General features: G+C 43.9%; 1 protein-coding gene across 6 annotated transcripts in view; it reads left to right on the plus strand.

The window, feature by feature from the left end:
- Nucleotides 1-10,475, plus strand: part of GPATCH8 (G-patch domain containing 8) — a 168,848-nt gene extending 158,373 nt beyond the window's left edge. For all 6 annotated transcript variants that reach the window (XM_085870937.1, XM_085870941.1, XM_085870942.1 and 3 more), the window contains 2 exons: nucleotides 1,830-3,986; nucleotides 4,497-10,475. In XM_085870937.1, the coding sequence (XP_085727063.1) occupies nucleotides 1,830-3,986; nucleotides 4,497-6,174 (3,835 nt within the window). In that variant the 3' untranslated portion in view covers nucleotides 6,175-10,475. The remainder of the gene's footprint in view (nucleotides 1-1,829; nucleotides 3,987-4,496) is intronic.
- Nucleotides 10,476-11,505: the final 1,030 nt, after the last annotated feature.

Raw genomic sequence — 11,505 nt, forward strand, 5'->3', positions numbered from 1 at the left:
ATACAGATCTTTTGAAGCTCATGGAAGACCAGAATATCAGTGAGCAAAGAGAAACCAGATGAATTGGGGTGAAGTGAACCAGATGAAATTTCCACTCGACCCGCCCCCTCTTTCTCCTTGACCCGCCTCCTCTTTTTCACTCGATCCCACCTCCTCTTTCCCCTCGATCCCACGCCTCTTTCTCCTCGACACATCCCCTCTTCCCCTCGACCCCGCCCCCTCTCTCCTCAACCCACCCCCTCTTTTCTTCGACCCGCCCCTCATTCTCCTCGACCCGCCCCTCATTCTCCTCGACCCACCCCCTCTTTCTCCTCGCCCCGCCCCTCTTTCTACTCGACCCCGCCCCCTCTTTTTCCTCGACCTGCCCCCTCTTTTTCCTCGACCCGCCCCCTCTTTCTCCTCGACCCAGCCCCCTCTTTCTCCTCGACCCAGTCGCCCTCTTTCTCCTGGACTCAGCCCCCTCTTTCTCCTCGACCCAGCCCCCTCTTTCTCCCTCGACCCAGCCTTCCTCTTTCTCCTCGACCCAGCCCCCTCTTTCTCCTCGACCCAGCCCCCTCTTTCTTCTCGACCCAGCCCTTCTCTTTCTCCTTGACTCGACCCCACTTTCTCCTCAACTCCTCCCCCATCTTTGTCCTCGACCGCGCCCCCTATTTCTCCTCGACCCCACCCCCTTTCTCTCCCCCTCCCTTTCTCTTTCTCCCTCCCTTTTTCTTTTTCCACCCCTCCCTCTATCCTCCACCCCTCCCTCTATCCTCCACCCCTCCCTCTATCCTCCACTCCTCCCTCTATCCTTCTCCACCCCTCCCTTTGTCTTTCTCCCTCCCTTCCTTTGTCTTTTTCCACCCCTCCCTCTGTCCTTCATTCCTTCCTCTCTCCTTCATTCCTTCCTCTGTCCTTCACCCCTCCCTCTGTCCTTCACCCCTCCCTCTGTCCTCCACCCCTCTCTCTGTCCTCCACCCCTCCCTCTGTCCTCCACCCCTCCCTCTGTCCTTCTCCACCCCTCCCTCTGCCCTTCTCCACCCTTCCCTCTGTCCTCCACCCCTCCCTCTGTCCTCCACCCCTCCCTTTGTCCTTCTCCACCCCACCCTCTGTCTTTGTCCAACCCTCCCTCTGTCCTTGTCCACCTCTCCCTCTGTCCTTGTCCATCCCTCCCTTTGTCCTTGTCCACCCCTCCCTCTGTCTTTCTCCACCCCTCCCTCTGTCTTTCTCCACCCCTCCCTCTGTCTTTCTCCACCCCTCCCTCTGTCTTTCTCCACCCCTCCCTCTGTCTTTCTCCACCCCTTCCTTTGTCCTTCTCCACTCCTCCCTTTGTCCTTCTCCACCCCTCCCTTTTTCCTCCACCCCTCCCTTTGGCCTTCTCCACCCCTTCATTTGTCCTTCTCCACCCCTCCCTTTGTCCTTCTCCACCCCTCCCTTTGTCCTTCTCCACCCCTCCCTTTGTCCTTCTCCACTCCTCCCTTTGTCCTTCTCCACCCCTCCCTTTGTCCTTCTCCACTCCTCCCTTTGTCCTTCTCCACCCCTCCCTTTGTCCTTCACCCCTCCCTCTGTCCTTCTCCACCCCTCCCTCTGTCCTTCTCCACTCTCCCTTTCTCCTTCTCTACCCCTTCCTTTTTCTTTGTCCTTGACCCTCGATCATCTTCCCCTCCTCGACCCTCCGTTACTTCTTCTCGACCCTCATAATCCCATCTTTAATGCAAATGTTGAACAACTTTATCTTAGACATTCTAATGTTGTCAAAAATGTCAATTAAAATGATTCACTCCTTTGAAAGTCTACTTAAGATTCAAGTGATTTTCTTATTTTTCTCCATCTTCCTCCCATCCCCAAAGTGGCAGTGACAGTAGTGTCTTGTTCAAGCCCATAACGGGAGAAGCTATCACCGAGCAAAATGTGCCCAAGTGGGACGATTTGTATGGGGGTTGCTGGAGTGACAGCGGTGGCTGGGAAGAAACACAATCAGCAGCAGGCAGTGATTCTCCACCATGCAAATGGGCCGAGCCAAAAGAACCTGCAGTGGTTTGCGAGTCAACAAGCTCCAGTATGCCATCACAAAAGATTGGCTTCTCTTTCTCCATTGCCAAGAAGCCCCCTGTTAAGCTGGATTCATCTGCGGCCGTTTTCAATGAAGCCAATGAAGATGCAAGTGAGAGTAATGAAGTGACTCTGAGTTATAAAGGCAAGTTATCCTCTTTACCAGAGGGAGCAGTTGAAGCATTGGCTGCAGAGGCAGCTGCTGAGGCAGCAAAGGCTGAGGAAGCAAAAAATGTGGGTTACCGCACAATTCGGCCAAAGCAGGAAGAGGAGACTGCAGTGGTGATGGAGTATTATTACTATACACCACCACCTCATTGCAAGGTTAAGCCTCGCTTCCCATTCATGATTTTCTGCAAGTCCACAGAGAAGGTCATTTTAGAGGGTGATGAAAGTCAGTCAGAAAAGAAGCACGGTGATTGTACCAAAGATGGTTGTGAGAACAAGTGGCCTGAAGAAACCGAAGAGACCGAGGAGACTGAAGAGACCGAAGAGATTGAGGAGACTGAGAAAGGCAGTGAAGATGCTTTGTGTACAATCAAACAGATAGCAGAACCTCAAAACAATATTGCTGTTCCAGATAGTGAGGGAGCTCAACCTAGCTTAGAACAGAGTCCTAGAGTTGATGAATTGGAGGAGACTGTTGTTGAGATGAAGACTGAAATCTCCTCTCCAAACAATACAAGTAAAAATATAGATGCTGGCACAACCACCCAGACAATCAGTGAAACAGTAGAGACCATGGAACCTTTTTACTCAGTGCTGAGCCGTGATGAGGTGACACGGTTAGAGTGGCCTTCAGAAATGGTGTTGTTTACTCAGACACAACCATGTTTATCCTATAGTTGTAACCCTCTTTATTTTGAATTTAAACAACAAACAAAACGGGATCCTACTGTGGACAATGCGAGCATAGCAATTAGTGTGGAGGGGACTGTTGAAAAGATTATTGAAGAAAAAGAGCATGGACTTAAAGCCACAGAAATGAAGGGCAGGATTGCAGTTGAGGATGAAGTGGACGAACAGCAGATGAAAGAGTATAGTTCAAATGTGATTGGAGGACCTTGTCCAATTGAAAAACCATCTGAAGAGAAAACATCGGTTTCATCAAAGAAACCCAAAAAGCCCAAAAAGCGGAAGAAGTGTGTCAAACCTTCAGATAAAGATTTGCAAGAATGTAGAAAAAGCATTGTAGCAAATACAGAGGCAGTATCAGAAGTTGCAGCACTTGATGCCACACGACCACACAAGCACAAACACAAAAACAAAACCAAGAAAAAGAAAAAGAAAAAGGAGGAACGGAAAGCCAAATCTTGTGCCATAAATGCGGAAGCTATTGTAGCACCCAGTTCAGTAACAGATGTGGCAAGCCAAAAGAGCATTGCATTATCAACAGAGCCACATAGTTTGATTCGGCCATCCACTTCTCAAGACAATATGAAAAGATGTGATATCTCCACTGTTCCTAGCTCCTCTGGCATCAAATTGTCAATAACACCTGTGACTGATCAAACTTTATCTGAACCTTTTAAAAAACAGAAGAAGAAATTAAAAGTACAGGAATGGGAGAGAGAAGCTTCTGATAGTTGTGCAGCCCCAGTAAGATCGACGTGCAACCCTTCACCCAACCGTCCTCGACATACCGACTCGTATAGTGACCGGTCACGGAGTAAGCAGCGCTCTGGTGGCCACTCACCTTCTCGCGAGTGTTCCTCACGTCGATATTCACAAGACCCTTCGAGATCATCCCGCTCTTCATCATATTCATCACATTCTGGCCACTCATCATCACGAGGGCGCTGGCATGGTCGTGATCGTCACAGGCAGTCCTCGGGCTTGTCAAGTGTTTCAGGCGAACGGCGCCCACATCACAGGCACCGCCATCGTTCTCCAAAACGACGCCACGATACAGATGAAAACAGCAGTGGCTCAAGGCACAGAAGCAAAAGGCGCAGGTACTGAGGCTTGTATGTGCCTGTTCGCTCTCCTCCATTACTTTTACCCTTTCCTTGTGATCCCTATTAGAAGCAAACCACCTTCCTCAAAAGAAAAAGGCAAAAGCATTCCAATGCCTTTAACTTTCTTTCACACCCTCAATTTTCCTTTTCCATTTTCTACACCCTTTTGCACCCCTCCTTGCCCTCATTACCCACCCATTCACCATAAAGGAACTATATAAAGAAGATAGGGAAAATGGCCATTAATATTGACTTCTGACTGAACTGCTTGCCTAAACATTTTTTTTCTTTCCAAATGTAACTAGCGTTCCTTCTGAATAATGCAACAAAGTGAATCTTTACATTGATGTATTGTTTTTGAAAGCAGATCCTTAAACTAGTTGTATAAATTAATGTGAAGTTAAGTATCCAGGATTGAGGGTGTTTGGGAGTTGGGGGTCGTCGGGGGGTGAGGGGGCAACTTTGCAAATGTGAATACTACGCTCTTCTGGCGCCCTTTGTGAACAGGTACTCTTCCTCTTCCTTCTCTTCCTCCTCGTCATCTGGCGGGAGTTACCGCCGGAGGAGTCGTAGCAGGTCTCATCGCTCAAGTCGTGGAGGCCGAAGCAGCAGTGGCAGTTGGAGTGATGGTGGGCGATGGCAAAGTACACCCTCAGAGAGGTCACATAGTCGACGCAGGAGCTGGAAACGCAGGCACCGCAGGTGTCGAGAACGTTCATATGATCATTCGTACAGCTCTTCTCCACAAGCATCGTCCCACAAGCATGCAAAGCCCACCACAGCTCCCCGCATGACTGGACAGCAACATGGTCGCCGTAGTATTTTAACAAGGACAGTTGGTTGTCCTGGCCTTTCCTCTCAACAGCAACAGCAAGTGCTGGACACTCCTGAGCAGCGGCGTGAAATGAGCCAAGAGGAACGCAACCTAGCAACGGCTCGCCGTCTCCTCGAGCGGATTCGCTCGAAGCGGCAAGAATTAAATGCTCGTGGTGAAGGTCTTATTCCAATTGTGCCCAAAGTAGGACTAAAGCTTAAAGACCCACCACAGGGATACTTTGGGCCAAAACTACCTCCATCTATGGGAAATGTAACAGTGCTGCCCATGATTGGCAAACTTCCAATCACCAAGCGACCTTGCTTGACACGCAAACTAGAATGTGAAGCTGATGACAACCTAGGATTAGGAAAAATTGACATTCCAATCACCACAACAGTCTCAGTTCCATCACTCTTGAATTTCACTGAAATCTTGAGCACAGAAGATGCAGTGACAAAAGACTTAACAAAACCAGAAGGAGAAATTGCAAGAGATTTATCACCGAAAAATGCTATTCCTGACTTTTCAGAGAAACCTGTTGTTGCTAGTCCAGAGCCTGCAGCACATGACACACTTGTGAGTTCACCACTTCTGCAACAACCTTTAGTTGCAATTGAAGAGACAAGCCACCATATACTGCTGACAGCATCTCCTCCACCTCCACCTCCTGGCTTAGACTCGACAATAAGTCCAGGTTACAGTGAGGCTCGCTCAACTGAAAGTGTATTGTCTCCAGAACAACATAGTGAGCACACACCACCCTCTCCACCTCTTTCAGCACAACCGATCTCGTACACTGCCGAAGAGATGGAGAAATATTGGCAGCTTCAGCAGCAAGCTCAACAGCACATCCAGCAGCAGCTCATGGTGAACAAAGCCAAAACGCTTCCACCCCCTGCCCAATCCCCTTCACCCACACAAGTTGTCAACCACATAGCAATACAGCCTGGCGCTATGGCTACAGTGAATTCGGTACATCACGCACTGTTTCAGCATCAAGCTGCTGCAGCAGCGGCAGCAGCTGCTGGTTTTCATCCAATTCATCACCACCATCCTGCAACTGGACATCTCCAAATGGCACCGCTTCAAATGCACCAGATTCCTCAGCATCATTTGGCACACATATCATTTGCACCAGCTGTCCTATCAGCCCCACATGCTGCCATATTTGCTGGTGGGCCACCTATTCATGTGATACCAGCTTCGGCACTGCAGTCTGCGTCGCTTGCTCTGCATCATGTCGGTGTTCCACATCCTGCTTTCTATCCTGCAGTTATCAACCCACACCATGCAGCTGCAATTCAGTTTCACCAAATTTTGCATCCAGCATTTTCTGGGCAAGAGATGCACCAGCCACCATCATCTTGACACCAGCTGGCTTTGGACAAATATCAGAGAGATGCAAGATGATCTGTATTTGGCGTTGACAATGACGGCCATGTTAATCTTCGTGTTCTCGTGCAAACACAAGCAGAGACCGGTCATGGTCTGTTCAGAGTTTGAGCACTTAGATGAAAAATCAACAGCTCTGCCCACCATGTGTTCTCAGTTTATTCTGGAATGCAAGTGCCCACTACTTCGAAGATTGTTCGCTGCATGGTTGCCTTTGCTTTAAAAAAAATTCTCATTCATAATCATCATTCCTGGATTGACGAGCAACAAAGCCACCCCAGTTGGCAAGTGGAGGAACATTTTTGCTGAAATGGGTTCGGTTTTCCATCTTTTGTATTTCAAAATGCACCTGCTTCCTGCCTGTCTTGAGATAAATGCTGAGTTGATTCCATAGTGGGCTGAAGTGATAAAGGGAAATTGGGGCATTGCGGTTGAAGCATCAGAGCAAAATGGTCGAGAGAATGTTCACTGAAGATATTTTTTCCCCTTGCAAAAAAAACTCGTTTTATGGTGCAGCAGCGTAAGGCTTTGGCAGCAATCGGCCAATATTAATCAGGGACTGCTTGAACACCAATTTTCCAAATACACTTGAACTTGTCAAAGAAACAAGTCTTGTTAAAAGAAGCTTTTTTGCGGAACTCCATGAGACGCAGAGGCCTTCGTGCGGTATCATATGTTCATCTTCTGCAACTACTCCCTGTGCCGCTGTTTCTTTTCTTCTTCTTTTTTTAGACCTGGGATCCATCGCAATTGTTTTTAAATTTCAACAGCATTGCTAGCTCGAATAATGACATGATCAGAGCTAATTTACCTCAGGTCTGATCCCTTCCAGGTTTTTATTGTTTTTTTTGTTTTTTTTTAATGCCGTTTGCCTTGCTATTCAAAGTTGAAACGATTTGCAGTGATAATATTTCCTTTAACGTTTCTTATTTTCATTTAAAAGATGCATCGACTTATTGGGAATAAGTTATGTTCCTCGCATATAAAGACTAGTAGTTTTGCGAATCTGTTCAAGTTGCTTGCATTTGTTAGGATGTGCGTTTGTGTGTGGCTCAGCCTTGATTTTTATTTTTGTCATTGGAAATGAGAAATGTTGTTTTTGGTGGTTTTGGAAACTGCATTTGAAGTTATAAAACTTGAGTTTTGGAATCTTAATTTACCTGGTTACATATGTTTGTTTTCTTCCACAGTTGCATTTCATCGGTTATTGTACATTTGAAACGATCTGCAGAAATTGTATATTGTAAAAAAAAAAAAAAAAAAAAAAAAAGGAGCTATATCAATTGCATCCAAGCAGGACAGTGTAAATGTGACATCTTTGCAACAATGAATTCATTTTATGTAACTGTACATTTTCGTTAATACCTTCACAACTTCTGTTGTTTCTAAACTGTCATTATTGTACAAATGGTTTAGAAATAAATTAAATATTACTATAACGGAACTATGAGTGTGCGCAGTTTCAGATGTTCTTCCAAATTTAACTTAGTTGAATTGCCAATATTCAGGAACTGGTCAAATAGATGATACTTGGGGTTTATTCCTATTGATTGGAGTGGCACTTGTAAATGATAAGCTGTTTTTATGCCTCTGTTGACGAAGTCGCCGGTGGCATTATGTTTTCGGGTTGTCTGTCCGTCCATGCCAATTTTCTCTTTTCACTGCAACAGCTTATCCATTAGATACGAAACTTTCACCATAGGTGCGACTACTCATGTAAAATGTTTTAATGATCAATTATGTCACACGTCATGTGGTGTGGCAGCATGTTGGAAAAAAAAAAGAAAAGCTTTGGACCCCTGTATCTCCGAAACCACTCCATGGAAAAATAGAAACTCGGCACATGTCAAGTACTCCCCATGGGAAACAAGTGGTTTTTTTGATGATGTCATAGGTGGCTTGAATATGATATCATAATTGCATACGTCGAACACTATCTGATCAGTATGAAATGTTTTGAGGGTAATCTCGGGCTAAATTGTTTTGCGGAAAAAAATGTTTTATAACTTCATCAGTCACGTGGTTTGGCAGCCATGTTGTTTAAAAAAAAAACCTTCAAAAATATTCTTCGCCAAAACAGCTGAACAGATTGAGGCAAAACTTTATAGAAATATACATAGCCTGGTGTTGGCTCAGTGGTTAGGGTGGTGGCTTGGGATCCAAGTGTCCTGAGTTCAAGCTCCGTCGGCTGCTGAATTAATACACCAGGGGTTGACTCAGCCTGTCATCCTTCTGAGTCGGCAAAATGAGCACCAGTTCCAGTGTGTGTACTGGTAGAGGGGCTCTGCATCAGCGACACAGTCGCGCTTCAAGAAATGATAGCTATCCCGGCAGCTAAGCTGCCATACGACCACCATCGGAATATACAATCGTCTATCCATGAGGATCAAAAATTTATCCACCTTTGATGTCGTAGGTCACATGTTTTGGCAGCTATTGCTTTTTTTGAAGAATAAACCTTTCAAAATCTTCTCCAAAATGGCTTGACAGATCGAGGGAAACTTCACCCACATGTTCCCCAAGCCTTGGGGATACCAGAGTGTTTATGAATAATTCATAGGTCACATGGGCTGGCAGCCATATTGGATTCAATGAAAATCTTTTTTAAAATTATTTCTCCTGAACCTCTTCATCAATCGACGTGAAACGTCACAATTTTGAACTCGTCATCATTGGGAATATATATTTTAAATTTCAACCTGATTGGACGCATGGTCTGGCAGCCAGAATTATTTAATCTTTTGAATCTGAGTTTGGGGATTTAAATCAAACTTGGTACAAGTATTATAATGGTGTAATAATGTGAGTTGAAGCATATTTAGGTCGAAAAGTGCCCTTATGGTTTGTTGTTGTTTTTAATTTAGATAGGTTTGTCTTATCAGGTTTGTTTGTTTAGTTTTGTCTTCTCTGCATTTTATTAACTGAAAGTTGCTTATAGTATATTTACCTCCATGGGAAATGTGTTGTGGCTTACGCTTGATTTTCAGAGCAAAATAAAGAAATGTGGTTGGAAGGAGGTAATTTCGGGAATGGATTAAAGTAACTCTACATGAAAGACCAAGGGTTAAAATGTGGATGTAATAATGGTTTACATGCTGAGCGTTGCTGGTAAGCGATGTAAGTGAATGGGTCAAAGATCAAGGGTCCAATCAAAGATTAAGAAGAACAGCACTCGGTACAGTGCATACCTCCGTAAAACTGCACATTTTACGTTTTGTAGCCCACTAATGGGCCAGATCTGCATCTGTACCTAAACCAAAATCGAATCGGCTTGTTCTCATCAACTACCACCAAATGTGGTCATAATCTATCCACAACTTTTTGAGATATCTTGCTATGTATCGTTTTTGGCCCCATCTCTCAATGGTGAAGAATCAATTATGAAAATTCCCAAAAATTCTTGTATCCAGATCCAAATTTTCACCAAAATTGAATAGATTCATCTTTATCACACACCCAACCTGTCCACCAAATTTTCTCCCCTCCATTCATTACTTTTTGAGATATCATGCTTTCAGACAGGGTTGAAAACGTAACCACCTTTGGTGACGGAGGTAATTACATTGTCTCAGGCAAAGATCAGTCGAAGAATAATGTTGAATGACCAAGGGTCAAAGACCAAAGGGAGTTGTGCCATTAAGATATTATAGTAATGGAAGAAAAGAGAAGAGAAAAGGCAGGAAGTAGGGTGTGAAAGATAGATGAAGTTGGAGAAGAAAAAAATATTACAGAAATGGAAAAAACAAAAAAACTGGTGTAAGAGAAGTAAATGAAAAGTGTTTGTTTAATCCCGTTGGGTGATGAAGTGCCGAGTTTGAAAAGGATTTTTGTTGTTTACACCCTCAGGTGTCCATAGTGCCGTGGTGAAGAGAATTTCTGCAGATAGACGTATGTTGGGTGGAATGGCTGTGAAGATTGAAATGTTGAACTGTTCGTTTTTTGAGATCCATATTGTTGGTTCTCACATCCAGGAAGTGTTAATGGGCAGATTACCTTGTGTTTGTCCTGTCTCGCCGATGTAACGGTTGTTAGTGTGTATGTGATGCAATTTATAACATTATTGGAAGTGCAGTCAAAGTGGTCAGTAACTTTGAGGAAGCTTTCATGTCAGGTCCTGAAATTGAGGTGGTTGTTTTGATAAATGTGTAGCTCTTTCAGCACTTTCATGAACGCTTTATTTTCTGGTTGTAGGTCAAATGGTAATGGTCCCTTAACCAGGGGATTTTGCATATCTTGTCATTATCTTTTAAATAAATGAAGCAGTTGTGAAAAATAAATCAAGGTGGTTTCGGGAACCTTCCGTTATAGTTTTGTTTGTCTGAATGATGTTCTTGTTTGAGAGGTTACTCGAGATGTTGAATCCATGAAAGTCTTCAGCGTTTGAATCAGAAAGTTGAAAAGATATCTTGCTCAACGTTGCAGGCACAGTCCCATGCAGCAGCCATATTACTGCTGAGGTAACCTCAATCAACAAATAATTAACGTCTCATTAAACGTTTATTTGAAATCTGAATCATCAATACTCGAGCGAACTGCAGAGCCATAAAGTATTGAGAATGTGGAATAGCCATTTTTAATGTGGGAAGAGTGAGAGGATGACTTTAACAGGTAACTGTGTGAATCAGTTGGCTTGTAATGAATAGTGCTTGCCAGGCTATTGCCTTTGACTGAAACATTGGCAAGTATCTTCAATTTCCCATGCGAAATCAAGGGCAGCATGAAAAGAATTAACAAAATCGATGAACAGCTTGTCAAGCTCCGCTGCAAGATATTGCACTGTTACACTACAGTCATCGATGTAGCAACCAAAAACAATAAACTGAAAAAGATTTCCTCCAGCAACAAATTCACATTTTATTGCACCCAAATCCCCTCCCCACCACACCTGTTTTATTAGTCTACACCTTCAGGATGTTGATAGTAATTGTTGATTTAAAACGATTTTCTCTGTTATTACTGTATATTTAAATTGGTCCGTTACATTCTCACTAAATTATTGTCGAATAATGGTTAGCAATAATTGTCCACGGCTTAATGCTGAAGTTTCATCCTTGACCTAAGTATTCTTCTTGAATTCCAATATCTTTGATCTCACAGTACATAAGATATATATATATATATATATATATATATATATATATATATATATATATATATATATATATATATATATATATATATATCTATATATATATATATATCTATATATATACTCTTATCATACTAAACTAAGGCGTATGAATGTATGTATGTACAGCGGCCTGTAAAAGTATTCACTCCCTACCAATAATGCCACATTTCGATGAA

Source organism: Eptatretus burgeri, chromosome 2 (assembly GCF_056783735.1).
Source record: "Eptatretus burgeri isolate ZD-2024b chromosome 2, Ebu_testis_v1, whole genome shotgun sequence".
Taxonomy (NCBI): Eukaryota; Metazoa; Chordata; class Myxini; order Myxiniformes; family Myxinidae; genus Eptatretus; species Eptatretus burgeri.